The following is a 16737-nucleotide window of genomic DNA, read 5'->3' as shown; positions in this document are numbered from 1 at the left end:
TTTGTATTTATCATGGTGTCCTACATATAACTGGTAATCAAGTTTTTTTAAATAAATACTAAATGAAATAAGTCTATGTGCCTGGCAGTAAAGGATCTCAATATCATTCTTTTGTACAACTTCATGAGACGTATTAAAGGAATCATAGGACAATCTCTAGTATAATCAAGCAGTTCACTAAGACATTATATTATATTAAGGAATTATTTAAATATGACATTAGTAGGAGGACTTGTATTTAATACTCCTATGCAACCACTTGCAAAGAAAATTACTTAAGTCAATCCATAGGATTATGATCTACTTTTAAACACATCTCTTGCACACCCACATAAACCACTTTTCCTATCTTGGGTAAAATTTAAATACTAACACACACAAAGAAAAGAAAATAGAAGTACAAATGGTAGGAGTTTGCACACTATTCTCTAGATACAGCTATCCTTAGACTTGGAAGAATGACTAAATTTTTTCTTGGCTTCTCAGCTTAAATAATTTCTATCACTCTGAGTATTCAGTGTGCAGCATGATTTTAAAGGAAATTCTTTCCTTCCCTAACATGTTCTCAAGTCTAATCAAATTGCAAACTTGCATGTGGCCATATTATGATCCTTGGCCCCTAACCAGACTAACTATCCCGAATGAGAACACAAAGAGCATTTTTACCAGCTGTGAATGCTGTCACTGATTCATTACCCTTCTGGTCCTCTCACTTGCATTCTGGATCACCCCTTAAGCTTCAGACCAGTTAGGCCCTGCTCATTCTATCTGAGATCCTTAAGAAGCAAAAGCAGTGAAGAGCCAACCCACGAAAAACTGCAAATGTAACTTCATCCCTTTTGCCCATTATATCTTTAATCAGAGCTTCTAAATGTGACTAACAGTTTCTAAAAAAGGGGCAATCATTGGCTTATAAAGCTGGGCAGGAAGTTGGCATAGTGCTGAAAGAAAAACTGTAGAAAGAAGGGCCTCAAAAAAATGGAAGTAGGTCTCCTTCAGTTGGCTGGGGTGTGTGTGTGTGTATGTCTCTCCCTAACCACCCTCCCCCCACACCCAACTCTTATCCCTGGTAGTTTCCCCTTAGCTTTATTATTTAAGCAGAACTTCTCCACATGGAATTGGAAGATGGCTGCCAAAAGCTTCATAGCCTAAATCTCACACTCGTAATAGCAGTGTAAAGAGAGGTTCCGTTCCTCCAACGCATGCATATCAATCTCTGGCTGGACAAGACTCTGATGGACTTTGGTCACATGCCCACTCAGACTTAGACCTACTATTGTATCGACGGGATTAACCTAGATCACCAGGATGAGTAATGTGCCCATCCCTTTGGTGGTTGGGTGGAAGTGTAGGGGGAGAATGGGTGGGCAAGACAGGTTTCTAAAAGAAGAGGGATTGAGTAGAAGGGAATATCCTGAGAAACAACAGCTATTACAGTCAACCCAAAAAAATCAATCAACTATTCAGCACCACATCTGTGCCAGATGACACACTAGACCTTTACATATACTACCTCGTGGAAGGCTCACAATGACATCATCAGAGTGGTATTATCATATCCATTCTCTAGATGAGGAAGTTAAGGTTCAGAAAGGTTAAGTAACATGCAAAAGTAAGTTGCAAAGGATTCAAAAGCAGGACTAACTCCAAGGCATATGTATACTCATTCACCTATTCTACAATGTTGCCCCAAATGTCTTCCAAACCAAAAACTGACGGTGACTACTTTGCAACTTCTCACCAAGATAAATGGCTTAAGGGAGCTTGAACTATAAATGTAGAGTGTTATTTTACTTTTAGAGGGATTCCTCTGGGTCAGGCAAGATTAAAGATATTGTGAAACCATGAACAGGAATAATATAATTAAGGACATATATCCAAATAGTAAGGATATGAAAGTTAGCCAGGAAGGGAAAAAAAGATATTTTATCACCATTATCTTTATGTACATCTAAGAACAAAAAATACCCAATATAGGGAGTCTAACAGGAAACCCTATAATAAAGCTATGACAAAAGTATATAGAAAAAAAAAAAGAAAGTATATAGGAGAAAAAGAGAAACCTATTATACGAAAAGCAACAGCACAGAAACTTGTCTTCCTAACTTTGGCACTAGTTGGGGGTGGGTGGGCGGTAACTCCCCTTCAAATTTGAACCGCCATCCAGAACTAACACAGAGTTGTAATCTGAATTCATGCTACTAGTGTGGTCCAAATTCTCAACCACTAAATTTAATTTAAAATGGTCTCAGGTTGCTAGGGCCCCCACGCTATGGCAGAAGCAAACACAAATCTTTTATGGAAGAACTGACTTCAATCCACACTGACACTGATTGTCAGATGCCACTGATTGTAACGTACACCCAGACTTCAGAGGTTTTACAATGTGGGGGGGGAAAGTGAATATTAAAACCAATGAGACAAGTATCCTCAGGAAGGAAAAGATTGGAAACCACTGCTCTACAGTGGTAGCATTTACATGGAAATTTACTTCCAAATTCACTTTCTCCAAGTTTGAATTCTCCTCTAGCCGTTTCCTTCCAATTCTTCTATCTCACCTCACCACCACTACTACCACACAAACTTTTGCACTTTCTTCAGACACCTAACATGTAGCCCACACTAATCTTTCCCAATTCAAGATTCTAAAAACATTTAGTTTGTAACCCAATATTTAACACCTGCTAATCACAGTAGCCACACTGTTCTGTATGAGAAACTCTCCAACAAAGAATTAGCATTTCTGGCAATGAGGTATAGCTAGATTTTGGAATTATTTCTCCCTACTTAATACATAATAAAATACCACTGACTGAAAATCTTTGGTTTTATAAACAGTTCTTAAAAGTCACTGTTATTAAAAAAAATCTTTAATCCATTTTTTAAACATTTTATTTGAGCATAACTGCAAACTTACAGAAGAGTTGCAAAATAAGATTAGTGCATAGAAGTCCTGTTTGTCCTTACCTGGACTAATCTACTGTTAATATTTTGTCCTAGGGACTTCCCTGGTGGTCCAGTGGTAAAGAATCCACCTTCCAATGCAGGGGATGTGGGTTCAATCCCTGGTCAGGGAACTAAGATCCCACACGCCGCGGGGCAACTAAGCCCGTGCGCCACAACTACTAAGCTCACGCCTCAACAAGAGAGCACGTGTGCTGCAAACTGCAGAAACCCACGCGCTCTGGAGCCCGCGCGCCACAACTAGAGAGAAGCCTGCGCGCCGCAAGGAAGAGCCCGCATCCGGCAATGAAAGACCTTGCATGCCTCAACGAAGATCCCGCGTGCTGCAACTAAGACCCAACGCAGCCAAAAAATAATAAAAGAAAATTTAAAAATAAAAATAAATATTTTAAAAATATTTTGTCCTATTTACCTTATCATATATGCACCCTTACAAGCACACTCTATTTTTTCCTCTTGAACTTTTTGAGAGAAAATTGCTTATATCATACCCTCTTATCCCTAAATTCTTCAGTGTAAATTTATAAGAATAGGGATGTTCTCTTACATAACCATATTACAGTTAACTTCAGAAAAACCAACACTGCTAAATACTCGTATCAAATCTACTGTCCTGTTCTAATTTTGTCAATCAACCCAGTAATGTCCTATAAGTTTTTATAGGATCCAATCTACAATCGGTATTACATTTAGTTACATCTCTTTACTCTCCTTTAATCTGAAACCTATCTAAAGCCTCTCTTTGCCTTTTATGACACTGACTTTTTTTAGAATATAAACCTTTGTTTTTAATAGTATGCTCCTCGTTTTGGGGTTTGTCTGATTTTTTCTCATAATTAGATTTAGGTTATTCATTCTTGGTTGAAATACTAATACTGCTTGGAGAATCACATCTGGAAACACACGATATCCATCTACCCCTTACTGCTATTAATTTTAATCATCGATCAAGGTATTGTCTGATTTATCCTCTGTATAGTTATTGTTTTTTTCCCTTGCAACTAATAAGCAATCTGCAAGGATACTCTTTAAAATCACTGAAATATCCTGTTCCTCATTAAAAGTTCCCCATGGATTTAGCATCCATTGATGATTCTTGCCTGATCCAATCTGCAAAATTTAAATCCATTTTAATCATTCATTTTAAAACTATATTAACTATATTTAATGATAGATAAAGTCCATACTGAGAAGTCTAAAAATGTACTTATCGTTATTCGAATTACATGAACTTTAGCTTGCATACAATAACTAAATATTAAAATAAATATCATTTATTTTAACCACTTTAGATCATTCATGTCCTGTATAAGTTTTCTAACAAGCATGCTGAGCACTGTACTACCATCTTTGAGATTAAATGTAAAATTCAACTTTTGCCATGTGAGTATTTATAAAGATGTCACAAGATACCAAAAAAAAAAAAAAGAAAGAAAAAGAAAATAAATGGTACTTTTATCATAACCAAAAATATTTTCTGTTTATCACTAAAATTTACCTATCTACAGTCAACTGTTTTTGTTTTTGTGCATTAGTTAGAATATAAAGGGGAAATACTGGAACACAGGGTGGGGCATATAAATTGTTGCTACTATTTTGAAAGACAACTTGGCAACTGCTCTAAAACTTTTACAGGCATATGCCTATGGATAAACTTATACACGATGCAAGTATACAAATTACAAGCAAACTGTTTATCAACAGAAGCCAGGTCAATAAATTACACTGTATTCAAACAATGCACTACCATACAGCTGTTATAAAGAACAAGATGGAGGATTTACCAGGTGGTCCAGTGGTTAAGAATCCGCCTTCGAATGCAGGGGATGCAGGTTAGATCCCTCGTCAGGGAACTAAGATCCCACATGCTGTGGGGCATCTAAGCCCTTGCATCGCAACTACTGAGCCTGCACACTCTAGAGCCTGTGCCACAACTAGAGAGCCTGCGAGCCGCAACTACTGAGCCCACATGCTCTGGAGCCCGTGCGCCACAATGAAAGATTGCACATGCCTCAGTGAAGATCCTGCATGCCGCAACTGAAGACCCGAAGCAACCAAAAAAAAAAAAAAAAGAACAAGATGGGTCTATGAAAGATATCAGTAATATGTACTAAGTGACAAAAATGTTGCAGAACAGTATTGTAGATCCTATACATGTAAAAAGAGAAAGGAAAGGAAGATACACTATATATGTAAATTTATACACACAAACATACCCTTACATATGCTTGCATAAACATCTAAAATTCTAGAAGGAAACACAAGAACCTGTTAGCAAAGTTTATCTCTGGGAAATAAGACTGCAGGGGTCAGGAACTTTTACTTTCCATTTTTCTTATTCTACTATTTAAATTGCTAACCACAAGCATGAATTATTTATAATTTTTTAAAATTTGTGACAATTTTCTCAATACCAGAGGTGAACTAGCGATTACAACTGAAAGTGAAATAAAAAGAATTATCACCTGCCAGAAAGAGCATAAAACTATATTTTTTCATATTGTAATTCTAATCTCCAATCCAGAAGGAGAAATTATCAATTGTTGTGTACATACACATAGTAGGCACTTAGCTAATGTTTTTCCATTATTATCTTTCTAGTAATTATCAGTGGCATAAAATTTCCAGATGGTTGACTAGAGCAAAGGATATTTGTGGCCTGTGGCCCTGAAGTAGAAAGAGAAAAATCACTTATCAACATGACAGAAGTTAAACTTATAAGGAAAAACTTAAACAAATCAGTCTATCCCTTCATAAAATCCATGATATTCAAGTAAATTATCAAAGTGAATAAAGCAAAGAGTGACTAATTCACTATTTCAGTGACTGAAAGATTAATTCGTCAAAGTGCATTAATCCAAAATAGAAAATTACTAGCAAACTGCATAGTTGGTAATTCTATATAAATATGATAGGTTCATATCTTATAATAGCATTCACAAAACATGAACCAAATTATTAGTATTCATATATGTGTCTATATCAATCTCTATGTATACACATATCCATATATATGAATATAGTTATGTAGTTATATAATAAATACATATATAATAGGAGGAAAGGGTGCTATGTACAAGTTTTCTCCTCTACTGCTTTCAAAACAAATTTTTATACCTTGATATTTCACTAAAAAGAAGCCAGGAATCAGTCAGGCCTGATTTATCTCCAGAGCCTACAAAATTAATGATTATTTCTTTTATTATACTTCCAAATCTGCAATGAAAACCTCTGTGGATATTTTTTTGGTTTCCTAAAAGCCACATTGTTAATACCAACCACATGTTTTCCATACCTCTCTTTGCTAGTGGCATCAAGGTTCACAGAGTCAGTAAGAAATGATTCCCAGGGCCTATATGTGAAATACAGATCCCTGCCTATCTTTACGCACATCTCCTTTATCACTCTTCCACTCAATCGTTACCCTTTAGCAATACTCATCTTTTAAAGTATTCAAATATGCCAAGCTTATCAGGCCTAAGAAGCAGTTGCACTCTTATTCCCACTAATCAGAAAATCCATCCCCAGGTCTTCATGAGACTGTCTCCTCATCATTCAAGTCTCAGCTCAAATGTCATCTTCTCACAAAGGACTTCTATAACCATGCAATCTAAATTAGTCCTTCCCGGCACACTATATCCCACCAGCCTGTTTTATTTTTTTCTCAGGACTTATCACACTTTCTGAAGCTATCTTGTTCTCTTATGTGTTGTTTTATCCAATCACTCTTCCCCAGTACCTTCCCCAACAATGATTTCTAAGTTTCATGACAGTAGTTTCATGACAGCAAGAATCTTGACTGTCTTGTTCATTGTGATATCCCCAGCATCTGGTACACAGTAGGTACACAATATGTATTTGCCAGACGATTGAATAAGGAAGAAATCAATCTTGTTACTACATGCTGTCAGATGCTGAAGATATAATCTAATACAGCATGCACCAAAATGCTAAAATATGTGTGTATGAAAACTGTAATTATGTCTTTACAGCTATTTTAAAATCTATGAAACTGGCCAAAAACCCTAAAAATGAATGAATATTGCTCCTATCTAAATGATCATTACAAAACCTAATACATTGGCAATAAATACAATTTAAAAATTCAACCACATATATGATCTAAAATTTACAATACACTTCTTTTTGTTTATTTGCAAGTGTCATTACCAGCATTTTTCTTTTAAATACATTATATTGCTTAGTAACACGTGTATTGAAATAGCCATAGTGAGGTATAGAAGTTGTTTTATTTTGGATATGATCATGATGATGATATGCAAACATTTGTTGAGAAGTTACTATGTGCCAGCACCTCAAATACATTAGCTCATCTAATCTACATCACCACTAGGAGTTGTGGTACTATTACCATTGCCATTTTACAAATGAGAAAATTGAGAAACAGAGGGCTTAATTTATCCAAGGTCACTTAGTAAATTACAAATTTCAATCTACCTTCTTAACTCAATAACAGATGCTAAGAAAATGTAATACTTTAAAAGATGTCAGTTTATTTAGCCTTTCAGTTTCAGGTACTGTACAATATAGTCTAATTAAAACTATAGTTTAATTTTCCTTCATTGAACTCAATTTAAAAAAATCATTTACATTAAGTGTGAGCCTAGATCAGTATACAAATTCAACTTGCACTGCCATCATCAAAAAAAAGGAAAGGAAGAGGAGGGAGGGAGTGGGGGAGGAGAAACAAACAGGGAGGGAGGGAAGAAGGGAAGGAGGGAGGGAGATTATTGCTAGCAAGTATAATGCACCCTGTTTCCAGGGCAACTGTCAAAGTCCTGGAGTGCCTGATTCAGCACTTCTTCATCTGTTTACAATCACTCCAGCACTCTGAAAACACGGTCATTGCATTCTATTTTGTGCAGCAGCGAATTCAGCATATACAAAACAGTATTTAACCTTTTTTTTTTTGCTTTAATAGGCTCACATGAAAGATCTGAAATAGCTATTATCCACATATTTTTTAAACAGTATACAGTTTTTCACCTTATTACTATATAAATAATAAAAACATTCCCAGTATTATACAACAGAATGTAATTGTAACATACACTTAACATCCATGCTATAGCAACATTCAATTAAAGGTTAAAATATTTTATTAGTAAATGAGCCAAGACCATAAATATACTTTCTCCACAGTAAATACTCCACATTCAACCATGAACACTGTAATTTAACCACTAACATGGATTTGAAGTCACAAAATAAAAACTAGAAGCTACAATTTCATTCCCAAAATTGTCTTTGCCTATTTTATTCTGCACTATGTAAAATAAAGCTACAATTCCCAGTTTGTTTATTTTTGTTTTATTTTATTTTGGAAGAGGATGCCTATAGTAAAGACTCTACACATATGCGCGTGTGCACACACACACACACACACACACACAGTTAAAAAGAGCAGTTATAATCCTTCTTGAAATGTAATTTTGATTCTAGAATTTTATTTTATTATAATACAAACTAAACTGTCAGTGTATACCCATAATAGTAAAGTAATAAATAAAAACTTATGAAAAGGACACATAATTATATACTATGGTAATTGGACAAGAATATGAGATTGTCCAATCCAGTGTTACTTTTCTTAAAATCAAACTTATTGAAGTCAAATTTACTTACAGCTATTTAAAATGTTCAGTTTAATGATTTTTGACAAATATTGTACAACTGTGTAATTATCCCCACAATTAAGATATAAATATTTCCATCACCAACAAAAGTTCCCTCAAACTCCTCTGTATTCAATTCCCCCTACCACTGGCCCTAGGTGGCAGATCACTGATCTGCTTTGTGACACTATAAATTATTTTTCATTTTCTAGAATTGTATATAAACTGAATTATACAGTATTTACTCCTTTGGATATGGCTTCTTCCATTTAGCATAAGGTTTTGCTAATGTTCTGAGATTCACACATGTTGTGTGTATTCATATTTCATTCCCTTTTATTAATGAGTAGTATTCCATTGTAGGGATATACCACAATTTGTTTACCCACTCACCTGTGATGAACATTTGGGTTGTTTCTAATTTACGGCTTTTATGAACAAAAGTGCTACAAACATACAAGAACAAATTTTTCTGTGGATATATGTTTTTATTTCTCTTCATTAAATACTTAGGAGAGAGCTCCAAGATCATACGCTAAATTGCCAAAACATGTTCCAAGGGAATGTACAATTTTACATTCCTAGCAGGAGTGTTCACATTTTTTGCCTAATTTTAATTTGATCATTTGTTTTCTTTTTATTGAGTTGTAAGAGATCTTTAAATATTCTGGATAGAAGTCATTTGTCAGATATATTTATTATAAATAGTTTTCCCATGCTAGTGCTTACCTTTGCATTTTCTTACTGATAGCTTTCAAAGAAAAGTTTTTAATTGTAATGAAGTCCAGTTAATTATTTTTTTTCTTTTATGGTTTTTTTTTATGTTCAGAATTTTCTTCTAGATGTTTTATAGTTTTTTTTATTTTTAAATTTTGGTCTATAACCCTTGTGTTGTGTATGGTGTGAGTAAGAGTCAGTGTTCATTTTTTCCCCTACAGATTAGCCAGTTGTTCCAGGACATTTGTTGAAAAGATTGTAACTTCCTCCTTTGATGTGCCTTGGCACCTTTGCTAAAAATCAACTGATCTTATGTGTGTGGGTCTATTTCTGGACACTCGATTCTATTCTATTGATCCATAATGTCTATCTTATTACTACTACCACACTGTAATTAAATAAATCTTGAATCAGGTAGTCTGAACTATGTTCTTTTTTAAATTGCTTTGACTGTCTTTCCATGTAAAAAAAAATTTTTATTTTGGCCACCACACAGCATGAGGGATCTTAGTTCCCCCACCAGGGATCAAACCGTGCCCCCTGCAGTGGAAGCATGGAGTCTTAACCATTGGACCACCAGGGAAGTCCTGTAAATTAGTTTCAATCTAATTTTGAATTAGATTGTCAGTAACTTTAAAAAAAAAAGAAAAAGACTGCTGAAATTTGTATTAAAATTTCACTGAAGTACAGATCAATTTGTAACTCAGTGTTTCTTAATCTCTATCTATACATTAGAATCACCTGGACACATCAAAAGATAACCCAAGCCTACCTAGACCCCCAACACAAACCAATCAAATCAGTAGGATCTAATATAGAGCCATGATTCAGAAATTCTGGTTTAATCTTTTGGAGAAAATGTTTCCATTAAAATTAAAGATATTTGAGACTATAAAGAACTTTTTGTCGTAAATATTGCTGGTGTCTAATTAGAAACTGGGATATCCATTTAAAAAATTAATTTCCCTCTTTTCTCTTGTCCACCATCCTATGTGCGGTTGGATTTGCTCCTCGCCATGTCTTCTCACAAGACTTTCAGGATCAAGCAATTCCTGGCCAAGAAACAAAAGCAGAATCGTGCCATTGCCCAATGTTTTCGAATGAAAACTGGTGATAAAATCAGGTACAACTCTAAGAGAAGACATTGGAGAAGAACCAAGCTGGGTCTATAAGGAGCCTCACATATGAAGTGGCACACATTATCAGAACATCACTAGTGTCTGGAACAGCTGCCTGTGTTTGATGCTCTCTCCTCTTTTCTTGATCTTTCCTCACCACTGCTCACTGTGTAGCTCAGTAATAAACATGTGAACCTTTTGTTGGAAAAAAAAAAAAATTAATTTCCATTTGTTAGACCTTCAGACCTAATATTTAGATAAGACCCAAGCCTCCTGGTCATGCCAAACTTAAAAAAAGAAGAAATTTGGAAAATTTTCTAAAGATATTTGAGGAAGAAAAACCCAGGAGAAAAAAAAACTGACAATCTAGAATTCTACATCTTGGTAAACTATCATTCAAAAGTAGGAGTTAAACAAAGAAACTTTCAGACACACAAAAAGAGCTTACACTAACTGAACCTAACTGAAAGATATTTCTGTGTTATAAAGAAAAATATTAAAACAGAAGGAAGGAGTGTGACACACACAAAAAGTACAGCTAGCCCCAAACGGAGTAGTTCAAACAAGCATTTAAGGAACAACTAATCCTAATTTTGTAAAAACTGTTTCAGATAACAGAAAAAGAGGTAACACTCACCAACTTTTTCATAAGTCTAGTGCTACCCTGATATCAAAACCAGATGAGAGGGCTTCCCTGGTGGCACAGTGGTTAAGAATCCGCCTGCCAATGCAGGAGACACAGGTTCGAGCCCTGGCCCGGGAAGATCCCATATGCCGTGGAGCAATTAAGCCCATGTGCCACAACTACTGAGCCTGCGCTCTAGAGCCCACGAGCCACAACTACTGAGCCCGCGTGCCACAACTACTGAAGCCCGCGTGCCTAGAGCCCGTGCTCCACAACAAGAGAAGCCACTGCAATGAGAAGCCCGCGCACCGCAAGGAAGAGTAGCCCCCGCTCGCCGCAACTAGAGAAAGCCCGCATGCAGCAACGAAAACTCAACACAGCCAAAAATAAATTAATTAATTAATTAATATAAAAAAAAAAAAACCAGATGAGAACAGATGTTACAAGAAAAGAACATTAAATGCCAAAATGTCTTATGCAAATAGACACAAAATTCTCAATAAAATATTACCAAACTAAACACAGCAGAGTAGAGGAGAAAAACCAATACAAATCTTAGCTGCCTTGATATCAATGAGTGTTGGCAAGTCTCCTAAAATTTAATCAAATAAAAGATCTTGGCATTGAAGGAAAAGAAAGAAGAAAAGGAAGGGAGGGAGGGAGGGAAAAGAAAAGACAAGACAAAACAATACATCACGGCCTAGTTGGGTTTACCACAGCATTACAAGAATTGCACGTATATTTTTCTTTATACTTTTCCGTATGTTTGAAACACTATATATCATAATTTTTCTTAAGCTCCAAAGGGGTGGTAATTTGCAGATCAAAAAAGATTGAAACCTAAATGCCTACAGTAAGGAAAAAGAATAGGAAGTCAATTTACTCACAGACCCCTCTGAAGACTTAGCACTTGAAGATAGCAATTGCCATAGAATGTTGGGGTAAGATTTCCCACTAAAATCTGGGGAGTTTGATTGAAAACCTACATATTTATACTGATAAGACGCTACCTCCACCGTGTTCAGTCAAGCGACTACTTCCCTTCAGACTGGCAGACCAGAATTTTGGTCTCTGGAGAAATTCTAGAGACCAGAGATCCAGAGAAATTCTGCATTTGGTATACCAGGCAGCTAGTAGAAAATAGAGGTGAGATAGCAGACTGACACAGGCCAGAAGTAACAGGGAGTTAAGAACGCCAGGAGAGGTCGTGCGCATGAGCCCCGTAGGGCCAGGGAGGCACCAGCTGCCACTCAGGGAGGAGGCCAGGCTGCAGCCTGAGGGAGGCCCCGGCCCCTCTGCACCTGTGTCTGGCAGAGCTGGTGTGAGACAAAGAGACAATCCTTCCCAGCCGTGGGGATAATCAAGAGTTTTGGCCTGACCTTTGAGCACACACCGAAATAGTAAGGAGCTAAACAAAAAGCACAGACTATGGTGCTGAAACGGATTAATAAGGAACTGGTGATTTGGCCCGTGACCCTGCAGCACAATGTTCTGAAGGTCCAGTTGGGGATGAAATGTTTCATTGGCAAGCTACAATTATGGGACCTAATGACAGCCTATATCAAGGTGGTGTATTCTTTTTGACAGTTCATTTCCTACAGACTACCCCTTCAAACCACTTAAGGTTGCATTTACAACAAGAATTTATCATCCAAATATTAACAGTAATGGCAGCATTTGTCTTGACATTCTAAGATCACAGTGGTCTCCTGCTTTAACTACTTCTAAATTTCTTTTATCCATCTGTTCACTGCTATGTGATCCAAACCCAGATGACCCCCTAGTGCCAGAGATTGCACGGATCTATAAAAGAGATAAATACAACAGAATAACTCAGGAATGGACTCAGAAGTATGCCATGTGATGCTACCTAAAAGTCAGAATAACCTCCATTATAGCTGGAATAAACTTTAAATTACTATTCCTTTTTTGATTTTCTTATCTGGCTGCTCCCCTATCAGACCTCATCTTTTTTATTTTTTGTTTACCTCCCTCCATTCATTCACATGCTCATCTGAGAAGACTTAAGTTCTTCCAGCTTTGGACAATAACTGCTTTTAGAAACTGTAAAGCAGTTACAGGAGAAGAGTTGCCCAAGATTCAGAATTTTTTAAAAAATGGAGCAGGTGTATTATGTGGCCAATGTCTTCACTCTAACTTGGGTATGGGATTAAAACCATTCCTCACTGCTCTAACATGCTGAAGAATCATCTGAGGGGAAGGGAGATGGATGCTGAGTTGCCACATCAAAGGAAGCAGCGTTATTCTAGCAGCATCCATTCTTGTTTAAGCCTTCTACTGTTAGAGATTTGAGGTTACATGATATACTTTATGCTCATAACTGATGTGGCTGGAGAATTGGTATTGAATTTATAGCATCAGCAGAACAGAAAATGTGATGTATTTTATGCATGTCCATAAAGGAATGACCTTTTCTTGTTCTACAGAGAATGGAAATTGGAAGTCAAACACCCTTTGTATTCCAAAATAGGGTCTCAAACATTTTGTAATTTTCATTTAAATTGTTAGGAGGCTTGGAGCTATTAGTTAATCTATCTTCCAATACATTATTTAATATAGCACTGAATAAATGATGCAAGTTGTCAATGGATGAGTGATCAACTAATAGTTCTGCTAGTAATTGATTTATTTTTCTTCAAAAAAGTTGCATAAACCAATGAGTTAGCTGCCTGGATTAATCAGTATGGGAAACAATCTTTTGTAAATGCAAAGCTGTTTTTTGTATATACTGTTGGGATTTGCTTCATTGTTTGACATCAAATGATGATGTAAAGTTCTAGAGAGTGAATATTTTGCCATGTTCAGTTAAAAGTGTGCAGTCTGTTACAGGTTGACACATTGATCGACTTGATATGCAGAATTAATAAGCCATTCAGATAGTGTAGCTTTGTAGGCTGCACATGATACTGGCAGCCCAGGAGTTCATAGAGGGACTTGGGACCCAGCAGTTCTGAAACGTGTATATGGAGTTTAAGAAACTTATTTTCCAGGTGCAGCCCCCACCTAACTAAATTTTTTCTTTACCTTGTACACTTGACAGCTGAAAAAAACCATAACATGGGAGTATTAATGGGTCAAAATTTACAAAATAAAGTTTTAGTGTGGAAAAAAAAAAAAAAAAAAAAGAATGCCAGGAGCAACTTTTAACCAATAAGGGACAGATGTTGGTAGCTAAAGTGCCCAGCTTCCCTGCACCTCAGTGAGACAATTCTGTGGTATCATGGTCTAAACCAGCATGGAAATGTTCGATATTTACACAGTCCTATATGGCTGCCACTAGTTGCAAGTGGCTATTGAGCACTTGAGATGTGGTTAGTGTGACCAAAAACTGAATTTTAAATTTTATTTAATTTAAGTAATTTATATTTAAATAACAGTACATGGCTAGTGGTTAGTACTGGACAGCATAGAGTCTCTCTGAGAGTCTCCAGTAATATTGAATCCCAGCTGTCCACAGCAGTAATCCACTCAATCAATATACTCTTTACTAGTTTTCCTCTTGTACTGTCTCACTTCCCCATTCTCTGATTATAATTCCTAGAATCATCTCCCTATCTTAGAGTCTGCTTTTGAGAGAACTAAGACTCTAAGGATCTGATGAAAGCTTCCAATAGAAAGGCAAAGACTAAAATGAGCCACAAGAAATTAGGAAATGGCAGGAAAAAGAAACAGAAGAAAACACCGATAAAATGTTATTAATAATCTCAGAGAGATAAGAGTAGATATTGCATCCATGAAGCAAAAACATAATATTGAAACGGGAACAGAGAACAAGAAAGCTCTTGGAGAAATTAAAACTACGATAACAAAAATTTTGTAAGTCAGTAGAAGGATGAGAAGATGAAGTGAAGGACAACAAGAAAAATAAAACAAAAATCCTAAGAGATGGACTTGGGGAGAAAAAAAATTTTTTTTAATTAAGCAATTAATCTAAGAGATACAATGTCAAAATAGGAGATACAATGGCCAATTAATAGTAAGTCCAGAAGGAAAGAATTGAAAAGAGGAAAAAAAGAGAAATTATTAAAAACCACAGGAAATTTTCCCCAAACTAAAAGATATGAATCTCCTAAATTAAAAAAAAAAAAAATCAAATATCAGCACATGATTGAAAAAAAGACATATACCAAGGCACAACATCACAAAATTTGTGAACACCAGGATAAAGAAAATCCTAAAAACTTCCAGAGAGAAATCAGATTAGCTTCAGACATTTTAATAGTAACACTGGATGCTTTTCTTTTTTAAAGTAGACTTAGTTCAACAGTAAACAATATTTTCATAATCAAAAAATATAAATACCAAAAATAGATTTTAAAATTGTGACATAGCTACAGTAAGAGAATAGAAGAAGAGTGAAAGGGAAGGACTCTAAGAGACCTAAATTCTCAATAACATACAAGAATCACTTAAGCCAAGAAATTGGCAGAAGAGGCATATTATTTTAAATTACGTAGATAAATACCACAAGAAACAGTGAAAAGAATTCGGAGTGATTATGTCTGAGGAGCAGGACTGGAGAGTGGGGAAGAACTAGAAAGGGGACTGCAATTTTTCATTTTGATCTTTTAGTGCTGTTTGATTTTTTAACTATGTGTATGTATTACTTTGAAGGAAATAAAAATGTATTGCAAAAGCGGAACAGAAATTTTATGTTAAAATTGTTCAAACTTTTGAAACTATTTTTGAATATCAGTTGTAAAGAGATGGTGTAAGTAATTAGAATCCAAAGAAAATTGCAACACAGATAATATCTACTACTCATTTTAGACATCTCATTCAATAAAACTTCAGAAAGTGCTAACAGGAAATATAGTTAAACCTATTTATTCGTGCCAATGGCAGAGAGCTAGAATTTGAATAAATCCATTTATTTTTGCCATTAAAATACACACATATAATTTGTCGGGAAGATTAAGCCCTGTATGTGGGGAACGCTAAGCTCTATATGTTTTAGAAAGTTAATACTAAAATTGGATACTATCACTTGAGCACAAATCAATGAGCTAGATAGTCACAGAAATGTTATGCACATAGTAGGCATTTAGATTTGTTAACTAAATGACCAAAGGAGATACTCCAAGCAGGGCTCCTAAAAACACAAGGAAAAGCCAGTACAAATATAAAATTTACCATGGATAATATGCAAGTAGTAACTGATAACTTAGTATATATTGAATCACTTTTAGTTTCAGTTTCATCTCTTTTCTCTTCCAGCTAACCTTTTGCCTGTCACTGTGTCAGGTTCCCATAAAATGACTGAGCCATGATAAAAGACAGAGAAGGAAATAATGACATCAGAACATTTACGATAGGAGAATAAATTCACTAGTCAGGAGACCTTGCCAGCAACAATATCAGTTGAACATTACAAGTGAGAACACAGTAAGGTTAAAAGAGAAAACTTCATTTGGAAGGAAAACTTCATCTGGAATATTAGTAATTTTTCTTTTTATTAAACAAATATTTTAAGAAATAATACCCTAAAAATTTTTCCTAAAAATAGGAAAAACTGACAAGCCTTTGCTATGAAAGTTTTTAAAGCACTGTATTATGATATTAATCTTAGGCAAAAGATTACAGTTGTCAGTTCATAAGTAATTCAACATTAAAACATTCCTTTCTAAATACTTATTTTTGACAGTTTACCTTGATA

At 35.5% G+C, this 16737-nt stretch overlaps 2 protein-coding genes and 1 pseudogene across 2 annotated transcripts in view; 2 read left to right on the top strand and 1 right to left on the bottom strand.

Moving 5' to 3' along the window:
• The window catches only part of PDE3B (phosphodiesterase 3B), a 174824-nt gene that overhangs the window by 123728 nt on the left and 34359 nt on the right, over positions 1 to 16737 (bottom strand). The window lies entirely within an intron of this gene.
• Positions 10308 to 10647, top strand: LOC133099415 (large ribosomal subunit protein eL39-like). Its single transcript, XM_061203061.1, has one exon. It carries the CDS (start codon positions 10334 to 10336, stop codon positions 10487 to 10489), a length of 156 nt encoding a protein of 51 aa, XP_061059044.1. The 5' UTR covers positions 10308 to 10333; the 3' UTR covers positions 10490 to 10647.
• Positions 12489 to 12924, top strand: LOC133099414 (ubiquitin-conjugating enzyme E2 D3-like; annotated as a pseudogene).

Source organism: Eubalaena glacialis, chromosome 10 (assembly GCF_028564815.1).
Source record: "Eubalaena glacialis isolate mEubGla1 chromosome 10, mEubGla1.1.hap2.+ XY, whole genome shotgun sequence".
Classification (NCBI taxonomy): Eukaryota; Metazoa; Chordata; class Mammalia; order Artiodactyla; family Balaenidae; genus Eubalaena; species Eubalaena glacialis.
The sequence above is the reverse complement of the archived record's forward strand: the minus strand, read 5'-3'. Positions and strand labels throughout refer to the sequence as shown.

Excerpts from the sequence above, each read along its gene's own strand:
- LOC133099415 (XM_061203061.1), top strand. The coding sequence starts at position 10,334 with ATGTCTTCTCACAAGACTTTCAGGATCAAGCAATTCCTGGCCAAGAAA.